The sequence below is a fragment of the Lutra lutra genome, chromosome 13 (assembly GCF_902655055.1).
Source record: "Lutra lutra chromosome 13, mLutLut1.2, whole genome shotgun sequence".
Taxonomy (NCBI): domain Eukaryota; kingdom Metazoa; phylum Chordata; class Mammalia; order Carnivora; family Mustelidae; genus Lutra; species Lutra lutra.
The window spans coordinates 10,058,577-10,079,328 of NC_062290.1; the positions used below are offsets into that span (position 1 = coordinate 10,058,577).

The 20,752-nt window shown below is 48.2% G+C and overlaps 1 protein-coding gene across 3 annotated transcripts in view; it reads right to left on the reverse strand.

The window, feature by feature from the left end:
- Nucleotides 1–9,299: 9,299 nt before the first annotated feature.
- The window catches only part of DOCK8 (dedicator of cytokinesis 8), a 205,506-nt gene continuing 194,053 nt past the window's right edge, over nt 9,300–20,752 (reverse strand). For all 3 annotated transcript variants that reach the window (XM_047699090.1, XM_047699089.1, XM_047699091.1), the window contains 2 exons: nt 11,580–11,750; nt 9,300–11,100 (listed from right to left, as the gene is read on the reverse strand). In XM_047699090.1, the coding sequence (XP_047555046.1) occupies nt 11,040–11,100; nt 11,580–11,750 (232 nt within the window). In that variant the 3' untranslated portion in view covers nt 9,300–11,039. The remainder of the gene's footprint in view (nt 11,101–11,579; nt 11,751–20,752) is intronic.

Here is a 20,752-nt window from a genome sequence, read left to right on the forward strand (position 1 = left end):
GACACTCAAGAAGGCTCGGGAAAGAAAATTCAAAACTGTGAGTAACATAAATAGAAAGTCTTTTTTTTTTTTTTTTTTTTGGATGCCATCGCATAGGGACAGCTGTTTCAGCTTAATGAACTCTGGCTTCATCTATTGTTGAAGTTAATTCTTGTGCTTTCTGGGTACGAGATCCCAGAATGTGTGCCTGGACACATTCCCACGTCATTCCCAGCTGACCACAGGTGTCTGAGGTTTGTTGGGGGATAATAGGCATATAAATCCAGCGGTGACTAGCCCTAGCTAATCCCATGTAATGTCCTTAGTATCACCTCCATCAGGAACGCAGAGCAAGCCTCACTCTAGCCTGCGACCGAGAGCACAGGTATTACGGTAGAAGCAGACTGAGCAGTGATGGAAGGTGCCCCATCAGGAATCACTTCCCTGGCTGATATTTCAACTCTGGGATCCATGAGGAAACATGGGAACAACGAACCAGATCCCGACCCAACCATCTCCAAGGTCCACATACCTTCTCTGGATCCTTCTTTGTTCTATTGTAGGAACATCATAAGGTCTTGGGATCAGTCAGACTCAGGTTCAAATTTGGCCACTGCCACTTACTGATGGTGGAACGGGGGTGGGAGGGCAGTCTCTCCCACATGGAAATGCTACTACCTCTCCTGCAAACAGGAGAGACAGGCAGGTCGTTGTGGGGGTCAAGTGAGCTGGCGCACACAGAGAACCCAAGCAAGCAGCCCTTGGGTCTGTGCCACCTTCCCCAAGAGCTTTAGTGAGCTTTCCATGAAGAACAACGCATCTCTCTGCCCACGGTTCTGCAGTCTGGCTTGGGCTCAGCTAGGTGGTTCTTCTGCTGGTCTTACCTGGAGTTACCCGTGCACTCACACCTCCCCACGAGGAGGCACAACTGGGGCTGGAAATCCAAGATGGCTTCCCTCCTGCGTCAGACACCTTGGCTGGGATGGCTGGAACAGCGGGAACAAGGCCAGGAATCTCTGTCTTTTCATGAGATCCCATCACCAGGGCAGCCAGCAAGGCTGGCTTCATAGGGATGCAACAGACCCACAGCTTCCCACACCCAAAGGGGTCCCTGATGGGATTAACACCCTATTGCCACTATCTCAGAATTCTTAATAATTTTTTAAAGAAGGGACCTTGCATTTTCCTTTTAGACTCAGTCCTGCACATTACATAGCTTCTTTTTACAATGGATCAGAACTCCACGAGGATGAAAAAAGGAGCTTGCAAGCTTCTTTTTTTTTTTTATTTTATGTATTTATTTGACAGACAGAGACCACAAGTAGGCAGAGAGGCAGGCAGAGAGAGAGGAGGAAGCAGGCTCCCTGCTGAGCAGAGAGCCCCATGCGGGGCTCGATCCCAGGACCCTGGGATCATGACCGGAGCTAAAGGCAGAGACTTTAACCCACTGAGCCACCCAGGCGCCCCAGCTTGCAAGCTTCTTAAGATCGAGGCCAGAACTCACACCATATCACCTCACTGTATTCTGGGGACCAAAGGCTATCCCGATCCAAGGAGAGAAAGAGGAAAATCTTGTGTACATTTAGCATTCCCATAAGCAATCAGGTCCTGAGAGAGTTTGTTTGGTGCTCAGAAGCAGAAACCCACTCAAGCCAGCTCATAAAAAAAAGGGTTCTATGGTCAAGAGTCAGAAACCTCCCAGAAATGAAGGTGACTACACCTCAAGAAAGTGGAAAGGAGAAACACTCAGGGCCTGAGGCAATGTTTGGCTCTCAGGATCATGCTGGTTTCCTTGAACAGTCAGCCATAGTTGCAAGGAGCAGCAGGCCCCTGTCTTTCGGAAGAGACAACTGCCCCTTCCAGAGACTGTGGGCAGGCAGGCTCTCGGCAAGGGGCTGTGGATGAGGTGGACCCTATAACCTGACAGAAATGCTTTTCTATTTATGAGCTATTTGTGAGGTACAATACCATGCCTGGGTCTCTGGGGATATAAGCTGGCCCTGAGGAGAAGGGCCCCTTCTTTTAGTCACATAAGGGCATTTCTTGCTACCTCTGATTGAAGCAGAAGGGGAGGAGGGTATGGGGAGCAGATTTCTTCTTACTGTTCCTTGTACACAGGGAGTGGGTCTTGTTCCTTGCTGGCTGGAGCAAATGTCCTCATGTGACAACACCAGCTACAATGGAGATTTAGAGAATGCATTCTTTTCCTAAAATATGACTAACCTCATAGAATAGCTGTGTGAAGGAGGACCAGAAAGTGACTTTATCTTACTTGATCCTGTCCCACTCCAGGGAAGATGGCAGACTTAGGCTCTCTCAAGGAGGCATACCCACAAGGGTAGGCCATCTCATGACCTCTGTCTTCAGCGTGCCCCCCCCACCCCTCTCTCCATCCTACCTTCTTCCCACCCTTGGTCTGGTGTCTGAGTGTCCTTCCTTGATATTTTCTTGTTACCTTCTGGCAAACTCCAACATGTATGGCCTCTTCTGGTGCTGTGGGCTTTCCTGTGCCCAGCTTTGGAGGAGAATGTGGTTAGCCCAGGAAGTGGAGGAGACCTTGGTGGGTGATCAGATGCCTGGGCAGGTTCCTTCCAGCGGTAGTTGTTTTTCATTCATTACATAAAGAACAACCAACTTCAACTGAGTAGGCTTCAATATCACCCAGCCACAAGCGTCTCCTGTTATTTGAAGAAATGTTATGCCCTCTATTAACATGACTTTGAGCAGCTCTTTGCAAAATGATAACCTTGGCATTGTTTAGTTGAAGGAGAATTTAATTTCTCCAGTATCTGGTTTACATGGAAAGAATGCCCATGGGGACTCTGAATAGGACCGTCTTCACTACCCAGGATGGCTTGTGTCCACTTGGATAAGAGCTTCCAGATCTTTAATCTCTTAGCAGTCAAGAAGAGGGAGAGCTCCCTGCTGCACAGAACGTCCAAACAAGTTGGAGGTAGGGAGCATGTGTGTGTTAGGGGAGGGACTTGGACAGTCTTATACTCAGATGAAACTAGAGCGGGAGAAGTCAGTGAGGGATGGGTGGGAAAGGGAAGAAAGTTTCAAGAAGCAAGTGCACAGTTGGGGGTGAGTTCCTGCTGGAGCTCTGGGGTAATGGAGGGGCACACTTCCAATCCTTCATTCCAGCTGTGTGCACACACGCGTGTGCCCCCTGGATGGGGGTGCTCTCTCAGGGCAGAGACTGGGTTTTATTTCACATCTGCAGGAAATGCTGCCCCCCTTGGCCTCCCAACGCTGTGGGTTTGCCATAAGAACCAGAACTCAGACAGGTGAACACCAAGCTTGGTACGGGTGGGGGTTCTGCTCAGGGGGTACTCCACTGGACAACGCCCCTGCTCCCTCCACTTTTTTTTTTTTTTTTTTTTTTACCCTTTCATTCCAACTGCACCATGAGCTGCCCCTATCCGGGCTCCTCTAGTTGGAGGGGGGCGGGGAAGATTCTAGGATTGTGCCCAAGTCTCATGATACGACCTTACTTGGCTCCCACTTGGACTCCTTTTCCTGCAGCTTCACAGCTCCTGAGGAAAAAAGGCCCCGGAGCCTGCCCATAGCCTTCCTTTCTCCAGTACAGCTAATCACCATGAATGACAGGCTGAAGCAGTTTTCTGCTCCTGAAGCAAAACAAACAAAACCAACCAACAACAACAGCAAAAACAAAAAACCAAAAACAACAACAAAACACACCAAAAACCCACGCACACACCCCCCCCCCCAGCGTCCCTCGCCCCCCCAAGCGCAGGCGCACTAAAACCCCAAGGCTTGCGGGATTTGCCAGCCCCACTGAAATTGCGGCTGGGCTGCCGTGGGCTCAGTTCTCCGTGGATCTGGGCCACTGAGTTTCTTATTCCGTTGCCGGGCCCTACACCATCCTTTTGTGAAACCTTTGGCTTCCTATGCATCTAGAGACTTGGGAGGCTTGGCGGCCAAGTTGGAGCGGATGGAGCGGGGCGGGCGAGGCCACGGGTGAAGGCCGGGCCTCTGAAGGAGCCTGTCAGCTCAGTGACTGTGTGTCCCTGATCCGGCCTTGTCTTTTTGTTGTTGTTGTTGTTCCTTAGGGCTCCGGGCAAACTGGGGTAGCTTTGTTTCCAGGGGGAGTCGGTGTGCTGTGATACCCTGGAGGAGCACCTGAGGGTGGGGGTTGCGGGGGGGGGGGGTGGACACAGGGGAGCTGTTGGAGCCCGTGTATTTACCTTCCAGAGGAATGCCCTGGAAACACACTGCGCTTGAGAAGGAAGGGAAGCCAGGTCGGATTGGGTTTCCAGGCGCCCCTGTGCACCCTCTCCATTCCACTGAGACACTTGCTCTCCGCTCCCCTGCAGGCCCTCGCTGTTGGCCCCTGCCAGCCGGCATCAACGGGCACTTCAAGCTGAATAGACCAGGCGTTGATTTACTGGGAAATCAGGCCCCTGTCCTGTGGCCACCTTTGGCCTCCTTTTGATGAATGCCATCACCAGGGGGTTGGGGAGGGGTGTGCAGCCTGTGGGGGGCTGGCCAAACTTTCCGAAGGTGTGGGGTGCAAACAGTGCTTCCTTATATTGGGGGCAAGCCCTCCGGAGTTTCCAAAACAAGTCCCATGCCTTCATTATCTCACCGGATCTCCTCAGCAGGTAGGAAGAAGAAGAGCAACGTTTGTCTATATTTTACAGTTAAAAAAACAAACCCTGAAGCTGAGCAGAATAGTGACTTGGCCAGAGTTGCCGCACTAGAGAGCGAAGGAGTGAGAAACCAGGGCTTCTGATCCCTGGTCCAGAGGCTTTGGGCAGTCACGTGGTCTTCTATATAATAATAATAATAATTTGTTATTATATCATCTCGCTGATAATCCTGACAATCCTGTTGGCTAACAGAACTTGTTATCCGTACAGAATGTATTCATCTATGTCCTGTTCTCTCACTGCATAAAGGAACTGATAAGGGACAAAAGCTGATTTTTCCACTGTATCCTTTGGAGCTATACCACCTGGAAAGTCACTCCCTTATCCTTGCTGCTGGTGACTGCCGTCTTCCAGGGCGTGAGGAAATTAGTAAAAGTGAAAGCCATTTTAGCTGCCAGGCAAATGCCACAGGCATCACTGTCAGACTAGGAGCTGGGCTGGATTCAGTAGCATCATTCCAGAGAGAGCAGTGCCCCACCCCACACCTCCACACCCCCACGGGGTCAGGGACCGGGACATCTCTCCAAATCACTTTCAACTGAGGCCATGTTGCATTTCCTTCAGGAATTCTATGACTGCAAACTTCGTGACCATTGGAGATTTGGGTTCTTAATCAGACTCTGTTTGGTTAGGTTTAAGGTTATTAAGGATAAAGTTTAGGATGAGTCAAGGGATGGTGCCAGAAAGGGGAGGAAATCTTCTAAGTCTTGCCCATGCACTGACAGGAGAGAGTCAAGAATGAATGGAAAGGCATTCCTCTGGGGCCAATGGACCCAAATGGACTGTCCTCCTTTAGGTACTGCTTTTAGCTCAGAGCTACAGGAAAGGAACAGTCTGGAAGAAATCATCACTGGTGGCCACCTTCATCCATCATTTTGGTTGTTTATAAACACCCACTGAGTGTCCATTATGGGCCAGGCCCTGGGAATGCAATGATGAGTGAAAGGCACAATTCTGATGTTTGACTTAACCCAGTCAAATCTACTGTTATTCCATTTCCCTGTGCCTCATTCTCCTACCAGTGCCCCTCCCCACCTTCAGCTCTATAGTTCTGATTCCTGATCATGTGCACAATGTTTGGCAAGACACTCCAGAGGACGAAAGACTGATACAGTGACATATCCCACTCCCATCTCTCCAGTCCCCACTTTCCTTCCGTCTACGATAAGCCCTAAGTCCTGCTTCCTATACTGCATATCCCCTTCAGCTCCCCTCCTGGGGAGGGTCCTGCTGAGTCAGTGGTTGTGAACATGGTAGGAAAGATATTGTTATCCTGATGTCCATACAATCTCCTGCTTCTGAATACTGTAAAGCGAAATGTTTGGTAATGAGCCTCTCGTGGTTTGCTCTGCTTCCTTTCCCCCTTTCTTCCCTGTGTTCTGAGGAACTACTGGTCCCTTCATCACTAGTCATGTGGTTTGACTCCACTTCTAGTGTGAGGGGAGAACTTTGGTTAGCACAAGCCACTCCACTTAGAATGAACCCAAAAGATTTCCCTGAGAATTCTGGAACAGATGAGGTTGTAAGGTTCAGGACTGCCTGATAGACTGCCATCCCGAGGGATGAGCTAGAATTTCCAGGGGCCACTACTGAAAGTCCGAGAATGGAGCCAGCCAGGAGGAAGCAGAGATTAAAAATGGACCCAGGACGTGCTATGTGGGTCCTGAATCAAGCTGAATCTGACCCAACAATTCCTCTGGGTTGTCCTGTTATGTCCTGTAAACTCCACCACCCCCTTTGAAAACACTAAACTGAGTTTGGTTTTCTGTCCCTTACAAAAGATGGCCAACTATTACTCTTTAGCTAGAGAGAGTTTCCCAAGTGGTGTGCCATGGTGCACCCAGGAACTGGGTTATAGTTATTACTTGAGGTTGATGGGCCCAGCCTGCTGGGAGGGACTCCAGGGCTGGAAATCTCTAGCAGCAAGTAGCTTTGTCCATAGGTCCCAGTGCGACAGCAAATACAGAATCTTAACATACCCCATTATGGTGATCTTAAAATACATTCAAAAAATTATTTAACAGGGGCACCTGGGTGGCTCAGTGGGTTAAAGCCTCTGCCTTCGGCTCAGGTCATGATCCCAGAGTCCTGGGATCGAGCCCCGCATCGGGCTCTCTGCTCGACGGGGAGCCTGCTTCCCCCTTCTCTCTCTGCCTGCCTCTCTGCCTACTTGTGATCTCTGTCTGTCAAATAAATACATAAAATCTTAAAAAAAAATTATTTAACACTTCTCCACTGAAAACATGGAGCCTAATAATTCTCCCCCCAAATGGGGCCCAACCCTGGTGGCCTACTTCTAAAACACAGAAGATGGCAGAGGTGAGGGAGTCTGACTTCGCAGACTAGCTCATGAAGGACATGGCCGGCCACATTGGCTTTACTTCTCTTATATCACGCCCTCTAGGGGGAGTCAGCAGCCATGTCGGGAGGGCACTCATGCACCTGGAGAGAAGTCCGCAAAGAACTAAGGCCTCCCATCAAAGACCAGCACCAATTTCCAACATTAGGAATGAGCACCTTAGAACCGAATCCACCAGCTTCAGTCAGGCCTTCAGATGATGGCAGCTCTGGCCAATAGCTTGACCACAACCTCATGGGATACCTCAAATAAGACAGTCCAGGTAAGCTACTCCAGAATTTCAACCGCGCAGTGACTGGGTGAGATACTGTTGATTGCTGTTTTCAAGCTAACGAGTTTGGGGGCTTTTTGTTATGCCTCAATAGATCACATTTAAGTCCATGGTGTGAAAAAGATTAGGAAGTACTGATTTCAGTAAAAAACAAAAACAAAAACAAAAACAAAAACAAAAACAAAACAAAAAAACCCACAAAAAAGAAAAAAACAAAAAATATATGCACTGGATACAGTGGACACACCTAGCACTCTGGGATGTATTAGAACCTTTGGGGAGTTTTGTTTGGTTTGCAAAATGATACTTAATAGCAGCTTTACAACATTTGAGATCACAAGCACTTAAAAAATACATTCAAGGCAAAACAAAGGCTCCCTGTCTCTGGAAACATACTTGCAACCACAATTAGCAATGACAGCTCTAAAGTTTTTCATTTTAAAACAAACCTATTGTCATGGAAAGAACTCCTTAGGGAATAGAATTAGAGTTCAAGACAGTGCAAGGTGTGACAATGCAATCAGACCTGTACAGCATATGTCCCATTTCCCTGCAGATTCTATTTTTCTAAAAAAGATGTTAGTATTAAGCAATCTCTACACCCAGCGTGGGAGAGGGGCTCGCACCCACAACCCTGAGATCGAGAGTCCCATGCTCCGTCAAATGACCCAGCCAAGTGCCCCTTCCTGGAGATCCCTAGGAGACAGGGACAATTGCGCCCTTGACCTTGCCAAAGGAGAGGCAGCATGAAGCTGACCAGTGGATGCCTCCAAAAAACTTGCACAGAAGGGTTTTCCAAAGTAAAATCAAAATGCTATCGTGGTATATCAGGTTTGTCTAATTTTTAGAAAACCAAAAGGCCTGATTTGTTTAACTCTTTTTTTTTTTAGATTTTATTTGAGAGAGAGAGCAAGCACAAGCTGGGAAGAGGCAGAGGGAGATGGAGAAGCAGGCTTCCTGCTGAGCAGGGAGACCAATATCTGGCAGATCCCCGGACCCCAGGATCATGACCTGAGCTGAAGGCAGATGTGCAACTGACTGAGACACCCAGGCGCCCCTAATGTGCTTTACTCTTAGGAAGGCTTTTTGGGTTTTTTTGGTTTTGCTTTTTTAAGGAATGTTTAAAATGCTTTTCTTAACCTCATGTTTAAAGGTTAAGAGGACTGTGTCCAATTTCTTTGTTTCTGCTATTAATTTATGTAAGTGCAGTAATGCCTCCACTGTATTTATAACTGTTACCCGAGGAAAGACTAAATTCTCTGGAACTGAGAAAAGAGCCAGGGTTAACGCATAAAGAGTAGGAAAACCAAAACCAAGGTTGGCCAGTCCAAACCCCAACTCCACCAGCTTCACCTCTAGGGAAGCCCACAGGCTCTCAATCAGAATTCTGTCATTCTCTCTCCAGACCCAACCCCCTATTCAGAGCCCATACATCCAGGGCATCAAGTTATAAAAGCTGGAAGCTTCTAGAATTGCAGTGTCCAAGAGAGTGACCACCAGCCTCATGTGGCTTACTGAGCACCAGAAATGCGGCTGGTTTTAACTGAGATTAAATCTGCAAGTATAAAATCTGAATATGTCAAATACAGACAGACAGACATTGCAGCCAGCATCAGAAAGAACGTAGAATACCTCATTAATAGTTTTTGTATTGATAATATGTTGAAACGATAATGTTTTTTATATATCAGGTTAACTAAAATACATTGCTAAAATTAATGCCACCTGTTTCTTTTCATGATTATTTTTCAAGTGGCTACTAGAAAATTTAAAATTAGACCTGTGGGTTATATCGCATTTCTAGTGGACAGAGCTATTCCAGAAGTCTACTCACACACACTTGTGGACTTAGCCGTCCAGTGAACACTTACTGTCTTCTGTAAATTCAGCCCTGGGGTAGAAGGTAGAAGGCAGAAGTTAACACAGTCCCTGAACTTGGGAAGCAAGCTGCACCCACTGTGGTACAAGAAAGACTAAAAACAAAAACAAAAAACAAACAACAACAAGTGACAACAGGTAGCTAAACACAGGGGACTTTTAATCAAGAGTATCTTAGTTCATTGGGACTATTAGGACTCTTGGAGTTAAAAGACAGCTGTAGGTAGCTTAGCAACTACCACTTACTATTTGAGGGCAAAATAGAATAGATGTTGGTAGGACTGACATTGGTAGCCTTGAGTCACTCATGAAAGGTTCGGTTCTGTAGGGCCTGTTGCCTGTTCTAGAAACTCTGTGGTGGCTATGTGCACAGAGGTGCTCCCTCCTCTCTAAGGCGGCAGGCTTTGGAGGACAGGGACAATGTTATGTGACCTGAATCTCACCCAGAACCTCCCACACAGAAGACGCCAAACAGCATATGGAATTAAAGTGTCTCCTATGTACTCATTTAGGAAAGCAATGAAAGGTATAATATCCTTTAGAAAGAGTTCTTCCCCCAAATGCCTAAACACCAAAGAGTTTGCCATGTGAACTAGTAAGCTTTTATGATTAAAAAAAAAAAATCACTTTCAGAATATAAATTCATGTCTCAGCAGTTCTGGATTACCCAAATGCACTTCTCTCTCTTAGAAACTCCAGATTAAATGTTGCCAGAGAGGCGCGGCCCAGGACAGCCCTGTCGGGAGGACCACGCCTACTGCAACTTTCCTTTTCTCCAAAGTGCTTTGCGAGAGCTGCGAGTTGTCGAAATAAGAAACACGAGTTGCGAAGGAAAACGTTTCGCTTGCCATTCTTATTACATTTTTAGTACCAGTCAAGGGCATCAGGCATATGAAAAATATACGGTTTAATCCTCGAGCCATAATGGCGTTCATCTGTGTCCTACAGTACATTGTCTGAAGTCGTCCAAGCTCAGTCGTCTCTGTAGCCGATATATATACATGTGGACAGACGGCTTGGCATTCTGAAATGAAAGCAGAACTATTATCCTTTTACAAAAATAAACTTGGTCCCAGGCCGGAGGAGAAAAAGAGGGTGCGAGAAGGAACAGGAAAAAAAAATGCAAGGTGTTGCGGGAGAAGCCTGTGAATGGAAGTGAAAACGGCCAAGTACCGGGTGTCTCTTAACTCAGTAAGTCCAGGCTCCTCTTCTATAAACGCTTGTTCAATTAACTTAACATACAGTAACAATTAGGCAAAAATAACTACACAACAACTAGCCCACCGTTACCAAAAAGGTTCCAAATTCACAAATAATTCACCTAGATCCAGGTTTCCAACCATCATCATGATGATGGATTTCCAGTGCGGTCTCCCATCACGGATTTATTGAACACGTTTTTGCATTCCTGCCAGCTCACCCTCCTCTCCCATAAACAGGGGATACAGGAGGTTCACCCCGAATGGGACAGTGGACTATGTTTTCATTTTCCCATGGGCAGTGCTGGTTTATCCTGTAAATCCCATATGGCCAGAGGAAGTCATCTCTCCGGTAAACAGTGACCGACCACTCAGCAGGAGGTACTGTTTATGCCTTGTTTTGTACGATATTGTGGAAAACCATGCTTTGATAAATACACAGCCTCCCCTGGTTGACCACCCTCCACTCTCCCCATCCTGCAGTATGGATGGCCAAAATCTGGTCAGACCCCATTTGGGTGTAATTCCCATGGTCCCTGGGATCCTAAGGCTTCCAGGGCACTGTCCCGTCAAGGAGAGTGCAGTCCATCCTATGCAGCAAATGTCCTGTGCTTTAAGTACCAGCGAGTACTTCTCCAGGGTCACAGAGCCTTGGTCTCCATGCGTGAGGACAGCTTTTCCTAGCTGCCCTGTGATGACTGGGTTTCACATTTCCTGAAACTAGATCTGTGGAAGGAGTCTCTGAAATTACAAAGGAGAGAGAGAGAGAGAGAGAGAAAGAGGGAAAACAAAACAAAACAAAAACACAAAAACAGAGGTAAGAAAGATCAATTAATTTTTAAGGAGGAGGGGGAAACCACCCACCAGAAAAGGCAGGGATTATGGGCAACTCACTAAGTTAGTGAATGTGCAAAGGTCCTGAGATCCCTTCATGCCAGCATCAGAGAAAACACCGGAGGAAATGGGTTCTGGGGAAGACCACAGGCAGAAGACCAGCATGAAGGGGTCCCAGGGCGGTCAAGGAGAAGGTAGAGGGAGTGGAAGGCACTCAGAATAGAGGCCGGATGGATCAGGTTCTGGTGGATTCTCTGACTGCAGGTGCACTCCCAGTCCCCGGAGCTTGTGCGGCTCCTGAGTATAGCAGAGTGTGCCACGACCCATTGGGCCCCAAGCCCTGTCCTTCATCCCCCAGCAAGAGGCCTCCTCTGCCCTGAACTCACCTCTTGTGACTCTCAACTCTGAATATCGGCTTGTAGAGTTCTGGAATTTTCCGCTCGATCATTGGCCTGAGGTTCTCTTTCAGCTTGTGGTAGTTCTTTTTGAGTTCCTGCTGATACTCCCTCTGGTCTGCCGTGATGAGACGCTTGTTTTTCTCCACAGCCTCACCGCACCTGAGATGGGAACACAGGGGTTGGGGGGGTGGAATGAGATGGCATTTTGTAGGAGTCTGAGGTGCTTGGAGATTATCCAACACTTCTTGACCCCCTCCAAGAGTGCCTACAAACTCGATGGCCTGTCAGGATCCCCTGTGGAGCCTTTCAAAAGTTCGGACTTCTGGACCTTAACCTCAGAGTTCAGGAATCAGAACACCAAAGGAGGAACACCAAGGAATCAATGTCTTTGAAAAGCGACCCAGAGATCATGATCCTTCGAGTTGCCCCAAGCCAGGCACTATACGAGGAGTTTTCCGTACATTGTCTGGTTAATTCTCCCAACAAACCCAGAAAGCCTATATTTGTCTTCATTTTTGTCTTGAAGCTCAGAAGAGTTCAGTCACTTGCCCGAGGTAACGCTGTGAGGAAGCAGTGAGTCCGGGATTCAAACTCAGGGTCATTGCTGTGCTCACAAGGAACTCACGGTGACTTATGGCGACGTGGTAGACAGAGCCAATGCGCTCAGCCTACCACCTCCGCCCCCCCCCGCCGGCCCCCCGCTGCATACACATAGAAATGCTGGAACGTACAGCAAACATTTGTCATAGGACGAAGGGGAGCCCCAGGTGCCGGAGAGGAGGAGAAAAATCCAAATCAGAGTGACAGCAGGAGCTGATGTCACGGCAGCTGTCCCAAGATGTGCCCATTAGAGTTTCAAGACTGCACAGGGGTCCTAGAGGCTTGGGGAGGGTGCGTGGTGTGGCGTGCTGGGAGCCCACACAAGACAGGAGAGCAGCCTCGGCCAAGGGCAAAGTGGGGCTCTGAATATGCCACTTGCATCTAGTCCGGGGGCTTGAAAAGCTGCTACCGCAGGGGTCCAGAGAGGTGGAATGAAAGCTTGCCAACAGTCTGGGGCCATCACTGGGAAAGCAAGTCCAAGAACTGAAATTCTAGGTTTGCACCACACGTGGGTGTGGGTTACAAATTTATACTCCTGTGTGGTGTGTGCTCCAAGGTGAGAAATTAACTTAAAAAGCAACCGAGGAAACTGGAACCCCCAGGGCTCGGACGGAAATGAGTGTGTATTTCTCTGGAGAAATGCTTTCTGCATCAGGGCTCCTGGGCCACCCACAGAAAAGTGACCCCTGCCAAAGATGAGCTCACGATACAATCATCACAGGAGAAGACCCACAGGAACAAGCAGGAGAAACATCCCCAAAAGGATTCGAGATGATAGAACAATATAAAAGACCAAAGGTTAATACAGAGACGTAATTAAAAAAAAAAAAAAAGGTACAAAATTCATGACGAAAATAATCGGAGACTATGAAAAAAGAGATCAGGGAAACCTCAGAAAAAAACCAATGGAACTTCTATAAATAAAAATATAGGCACTAAGATAAAGAGAGAGATCCCAATGGACGGGGTAGAGAATAAACCAGACACAAATGGGAGACCACACAGACTATAGCACAGATCTAAGGAAATCACCAAAGAAATTTTTTTTAGTCAAAAATATTTAAAAATGGCTAAGAACCTGGAGATAGAGGGGTACCTGGGTGGCTCAGTTGGTTAAGTGTGTCTGTCTTTAGCTCAGGTCCTGGTATCAGGTCCTGGGACTGAGCCCTCTGTTGGGCTCCCTGCTCAGCGGGGAACCTGCTTTTCTTTTTCCCTCTGCCCCTCCCCCCAACCCAAGCTTTCTCTCTCTTTCTCAGATAAATAAATAAAATCTTAAAAAAAAAAAAAGAACCTGGAGATAGAATGGAGATGCCCAGCCCACATCTAAGTGACTCCCTATGGGAATGAAAATTAAGAGGCAACATTTAAAAGAGATAACAGCTGATAATTTTTCAGAATTGCCAACAGACATAAATCCTCTCATTGACAGAAACAGATCCCTACGGAGCTCCACATGGTGAAACTGCAAAGCATCAGAGAGAAAATCATGAAAGCTCACTGTGTTGACCTAACTTGTAAACAGCTAAGCCTAGTGTTTCCACGGTCTCCCACAGAGTACACTACATACCAAAGAAGAAAACCGTATTATTTAAACATGATAGAGTCTTGCCTTTTATTTTATGCTGTGCTACCTCAGGAAACTTATAAATCTACAGACCTAGAAGGGACATCATAATGGTTGAAACCCAGCTGACATGCAAAAATTAGTAATAATTCTTTATTGCCCTGCAGATGAATGGGACCCTGGTGATCAATGTGGTTTAAACTGTTTTCCTAATTGCAGGGTTAAACCTGGGATGAGTCATGGGGATACCCAGACCTTGTGACCCCAAGCCTTTGTATTACCACTGAACACATTCTCAGGGTGACAGCCGAAGGCAAACAGGGTGGAAGGTGGCCACAGGACGGGGGGAAGCTATCTGGCCTTGGCAAAAATAAACCCGTGACCACAGCTTTCCCACACAATTAGCCCCGATTTAACTCAGCCTGAAGCCAGAACTCCCCTAACTGGACCTTCACCAGTCTTTCAAGTTTGATGTTAACTGCAGCAAACTGTAGGATGTCTAAGGTTGCATATCGAAGCTTCCAGGTAGGGCTGGGAAGGGACGGTACAGAACCTCTGAATCCTGAGAAATCACCACCAGGCCCTATGTTTTTATTGTTTCTGAACTAAAAAGCAATAAAACCTGATGAGTTTTAGGATGTGTGTAAAATCCAATCTGTAAAAGCCACTGTAAAATCAGTGTGCAAAATCCAATCAGTTTCAGGATGACTTCAAGGTCCAGGTTTGTAACATCGGCAGACTGTAGGGGCGTGCGGGGGCTGACCGCATCCTTGGGAGCGTCTCTGAAAACTTGGGGGGAATGAACTAAACTCCCTCTAGTCTTTGTGGTCCAAAGTAGTAAGAGGCAGCTGGCAGATTCTGAAGGTGGGCCATGTGTCCTGGACCTGGCTGGATGCTTTAAGGCCTCTGTGACGGGGTGAAGAAGTCAGTGTGTCTTCTACCTGGCTCTGTCTCTTGGGACACGTGCCTCTGGAGTCCCGAACCACCTGCTCTTTGAGCATTTTTCAGCCCAGACACCAGACATGTGAGTGAGGAAGACCTCAGGCAATTCAGGCCACAGCCGCGGCCTGGGGGCCACCGAGAGACTAGGCAAAAACCACCTAGCTGAGCCCACCAGCCCCTAGAACCCCAAGCACAATAATTAAATGTTGTTGTTTTCACCCACTAAGTCTGGAGGTAACTCGTTGTAGAGCGACAGATGAACACAGCGCTTTACAAAGATGAATATATTCATAGGTGGGGTAAAAATTTTTCAGATGTTGTCATAGTAACATCAAGTTATATTTTATCAAATTTTATAGTTTATGAATTGTTTCAGACACATTTTCTGTATTTCTTCCTTTCCCCCATTTGGATTCTATACTCTAGATTTTTTTTTTAAAGATTTTATTTTTATTGATTTGAGAGAGAGAGAGAGGGAGGGAGTGGTGGGGAGGAACAGAGGGAGAAGACAGGCAGACTCCAAGGTGAGCACAGAGTCCAATGAGGGGGCCCGATCCCACAACCCTGAGATCATGACCTGAGCTGAAATCAAGAGTTGGATGCTTAACTGATGGGGTGGGCAGAGGACAGAGACAGGGAGAGAGAATCTTCAGCAGGCTCCACATTCAGCACCGAGCCTGACACCGGACTCGATCTCACCACCCTGAGATCATAAACCTGAGCCAAAATCAAGAGTCAGACGCTTAACCGACTGAGCCAGCAGACACTCCACCATCATGTTGATTTAAATCCATAAACTAACGAGAGAGCCATGCACAAAATCTACCTCCTCCAGAAGAGCTATTTCTCTTTGGAAATCTACACAACATCATAGATCTACGATGGGGATGATTGCTCAAGTGACCTTATCTGTCATATGGTCTAAGGACACAGACTGTGCCGCTCTCACTCAGTGACACCACCATCCCAGCTCTTTGGTTGTCCCCTCTGTTGATCAGGTCACTGAACACAAGCATTTTCTTATAGCAGAGGTGCCTGGGGGTTTCCAGAACTCAGAATCCTACAGAAACCAGACTGAGAGGAAGGAAATTTTATCTCCAGAACATGATTCCTGGCTTTTGTAGACAGTCACCTCTGGTGCCCTCTCCATAAGGAGGTAGGTGTCTTTCCTACAGAGAGGGTCATCAGGTAGCCCTCCATCTCTGCATCTGTTGGCCTCCCTCCTCTAGGATGCTCCTCTAGCACAGTCCTCACATCAGTCCCTTGGGATGGCCAACAATTGCTAGTTCCTTCCCCAATCCATTCTCTCTCTTTTCTAATAACAGAACTCCATCTGGTGAGTCTCCCTGGGAAGTTACAGGTCCTAGCCTCCCTTAACAGATAGGGATGGCTGATGAGATACAAAATGAAGTCACCAGGAAAGCTCTTTAAAGGGGCACAGCCCTTTCGCTCTTTCCTCATTTCTGCTCTTGATATTTTCTGAGGATGTGGTCATGATGGCTAGAGCCCTAGCAGCCATCTTGTGTCTGTGAGGACGGATGCACTACAATCAGGATGGTGGAGCAAAAGAATGGAGAGAGCCAGGATGACATAGTTCTGGGACGACTATCTCTGATCTTACTTTATATGAGAAAAAAAAATAAGTTCCTATGTTATTTAAGCCATCTTCCTTCAGTTCTCTGTTATGAGCAACTGAACACAGTTCCTAAAGAGAATAGCACAGCATAGTCGTTACCGGTATAGACTCTGAATCCTGCTTTGTGGCGTATCAGCTTTGTGACACGAGGCTGGGCACTTATACCTCAGTTTCTTTACCTGTGCTACAGATGCGATAATAATAGCTAATCTGGTCATGCTTGTAAGGATTAAATCAGTGAAAACATACAAAGTGCTTAGAATGTTGGAGTAAGAACACTTATTGTTATGGTTATGATTCCTGACAGACGGACACAGTCTGGGCAAAGAAATGATTTGTCCCATAGGAGGATGATGGAAGTAGTAGAGCGTTTCCACTCCTGTCCCTTGTTTTTCACAGTTAATGAAGGATGCAAAGATGGAATGGCCTTTCCCGAGTCCCACACCTTCAGGAACGGCAGAGTCACGCGGAAATCCAGAGACCTGGCACTCCCCCACTCATGTGTCCTCAGCCCCACTGTGTCTACGGTACAAACTTGAGGCCCCTGAGTCATGGGTGGACATCTATATTTAAATCAGATGGGTAAGTTTCTGCTTCCTCCTCAGACTGATCTGCTCTCTGCCCTACCAAATGATGTTCCATTGGTCGGTCACGTAGTATGTGCCCAGCCCTGTCCTAAGCTCTGTGTGTTGACTCAGCAGATCTTGGCACTAGGTCTAAGAGATAGTTATGAATACATACAATTCCCATTTTAAAGTTGGAGAAAGTGAGGCCAGCACCATGCCCAAGGTCACATGGCTAGTTAAGACCCAGTGGGTCTGTGAACCCCGGCAGCCTGGTTCAGGAACTCACACTGCTAACTGGGACACCGTGTACTCTACCTGGGAAGTCGCTGGCCTTTCCAGCTAGAATCCAGGCATATGGCCTCAGTCTCAAGTTGGAAGTATTCTGTCTGGAGCCCCAGTTTGTCATCCTCTGCCTTTCTCAGCTTCTTCCCTGTCCCTCTTTCCTGGAGTGGCCCAGGAAAGAAATGGAACTGCTGGAATGGTGGGGGTCTGGCAGCAATACTGGAGAGGTGGGGGACTGCATTCCCTCCCGCCCTCCGGGACTGGGTTCCAGGCCCTTTAAGGCGAGGAAGGATCATGTGGGGGCAGGACACCAGGAGCTGAGGTGGTCGCCTATCATCGGGTGTGAGAGGGCCATGGCTCCACCAGGCACCTCTCCCCAGTGGTCTTCTCCAACTCAGCCCCTTCCCCTCCTCCCTCCCTGGGGGGCCTTGACCAGACCCCAGACCCCAAGGGCAGCCTGTCTTCGGTAAGAATTTCAGTCCTGGTCCTGCCACTTACTTGCTGTGTGACCACTGCTCTGTGGGCCGGGTCCTGACTCTGGGACCATGGGTGCGGGAGGAGCCCGTCTGGGTGTGGCAGGAACTACTTCCCCTAAAGACCACTTGTGAGGGTGCCGTGAAGGGCGTGGTCTTTTATTGCAACATAAAAATAAATGGAAGGATCACTTAGTCCTTGTAAGGCTGGGAGCGTTCAGATAACATGGACTGAAGGTTTGTGCTCTCTGCCCCCCCAAATTCCGATGTTGGAGCCCTAACACCCCGCGTGATGGTATTTGGAGGAAAGGCCTTTCAGAGGAGTTCTGGTGTGAATTACCGTGGGGAGGGGACCCACGGGGTCAGGTTAGTGCCCTTGTCAGAGAGCTTTCTTCCTCTTCCTCTCTCCACCCCGTGAGGGGGCCGGGCCAGCACGAGGGCTTGCCTCGGAGCCTGGCCCGCCAGCACCTTCCATCTCAGCCTCCCCAGCCTTCAACGCTGTGAGCAATGAAAGTCTGTTGATCTGGCCACTCGGTCCATGGTATTTGGTGACACCGGCTGAGCTAAGGCAGAAATGGAAGAATAAATTTTAAACACCCAGATTGGCTCTGGTCGCATTGTCTGAAACAGCTTGAGTACTTCGGGGAGCAGAGGAAGGAAACAGATGGTGTATGTCACCATCTTGGCTTCTGAAACCCTGAGGTGTTGGGATTTTTTTTTTTCTTCTTACTACAGGAAAAGGCAGGAGGGGATCAAGGTCCTGACCTGGCAACAGGCTGAGGAGCTCTGGGACCGGCTCCATGAGCAGCATCACCTGCCACGTCCTCTGTGGCCAGTCCGGTGCCGCTGCCACAGCCGAGTCCAAGGCCACGCCCAGGGCCGGGCCCTCACTGCCCACTGCCTGGCACCCGGCAGGCCTGCGTTTCCGCGCTCAGCAAAGAGGCGTCAGAGGGCTCACAGCGTTCACCGCGGAAATCTGGGCTATCAACCCACTGCTCGGGTCTGCCGAGGAGTGGGAGGTCCTCCACGGGAAAACCCGGGAGCTGTTCCAGCCCCAGAATCTTCCAGTCTTGCGTCACCTCGTCTGGCCGTCAGAAGCAGAGAGTCAGGGGGAAGTACCCGGGTGCAAATAATGTGACAGAAATTGACTCTGGTTAAGAGCCTGGAACTTGCGGAGGGGACTTGAGAAGCAATTAAGCAACTGGGGCGAGGGGAAAGGAAGGTCTCCTCGCCTCCCGCTGCCTTGAGGGTATGAGCCACAGACTAGGGCGCCGAATCCGTCCGCTCTTCACGAGGCTGCTTTTACACTTCCACTCTGTCCGAGCCCTATCTGCCAGTACGGCTGTCTTTGGTCTCTCGTCTGGTCCTCACAGGCTTCCAGAACACACCACTCTGGCTGACTCAGAGGGTCCCAGAGGCATCCCCGAAGTTCTGTGGTCTGTTGCTTTACCAGGCATGGCTCCCACATCTGACCATCTCCTTTGTTCTATGTAAATATTCCAGACGAAGGTTAAGTGAAGGCTTCCCCAGACTCCAGCCTGTCACAGACCATCCCTTTCTGAGCTCCAAAGCCCTGTATTTCCTGTGCTCTTCAGCAGGGGCTAGTGAGCTGCCCTGGGCTGGCATTCGGTCATGGACATGGGGTCCTGTCGGGACTAGAGGGACACTCAGCTCCTGTCTTCCCACAACTGATATCGAACCCGGACCATACTCTGTCTCATTAAACATTTCTGAAGTCCTTCCAGAGGGCCAGACAGGCCTGGGCCACTGCCAACTTCAGGGGCCTTCAACCATAACTTATTTTATTTCATTTTATCTATTTTTAAAAGATTTTTAAAATTTATTTCAGAGAGAGAGAGAGACTGCAAGCCACAGGAAGGAGCAGAGGAAGAGAGAGAGAAACTCCCACTGAGCAAACTCCCCACTGAGCATGGGGCCCCACATGGGTCTCCATCCCAGGACCCCGAGATCATGACCCAAGCAAAAATCAAGAGCCAGGCACCTAACCAATGAGCCAACCAGGTGTCCCCGCATAACTAACTTTAAATGAAGATAAGTGGGAAGGAAAGAGATCTTTAAAAATTCCTGCAGTATTTTTCTAGTTTTTTTGTTCTGTAAAAAGGCACTATTTACTAAAGAAAATGCAGCTTTTGTGCAATGTCAGAATTGCTATCAGATACAGGAAGCAATTCAAATCCCAAAATATTAATAAATATAATCTCTGTGTATAGGCCATATGTGTGTGTGGGTGTGTGCACACAGAACGAGTGTGTCTCCATACACAGCACGTTTGCAAACCTCTCACCGATGCCTGTGGAGGAGGGATCTCTCGTCTTACTCAACACCGGCACGCCGATGAGTTTCCAGTGAATTTAGCAAACTTTCACTTTTAGTCTCCTTTAGTCCCCATCTGCCAAGTAAGTTTATTCCTATACTTGATATGCTGCTCTAAGGTTGAAAAGAAATATTGGTACACATTTTCCTGATGTTGTTCCCTCTTGTGGGTGAAAGGTCATCCCAACCTTCATAATCATTCATTTCAGGGCCACAGGAGACCCAGCTGTACCTGTCTATACTGTGATAGTTTGCAAGACCTTGCTCGAAGACCTACTCTTATGCAGCCTGAACGGGCTGCTCCTGATGCCAGACCACAGAGGCTTGTCTGACAGTGGGAACCGCCCGAGAGATGATACTTTTGAAAAAGCCCAGTGTTAGAATTGCTTTCACCAAACTGGAAGCAGGTCCTATTCTTAAGATTCCAAAAACAAGTTATTGCATGATACTAAAACACCCTCTTGGACTTGAAAGCCTTGTGGGCGGTCAGCACACGAGTGTGGGCTATGCAGCTCAGAAGATCTGGATTTGAACTCAGCTATCCTACTAACTAGCTGCATGACCTCAGGCAAAACCATTTCCCATCTCCAAACCTCTGTTTCCCCTTTTGGCAAAATGAGGCTGGTGGTAATACCGGTTTGATGTGGGAGGCGCACGCAAGACGGTAAATGTGAAAACACTACAGAGTTTCAATGTCTGTTACTTAATCACAGGAGGTTGATCTACTGCAATGATTTCTAGTGAGTCTGCATCAGAATCCCCAG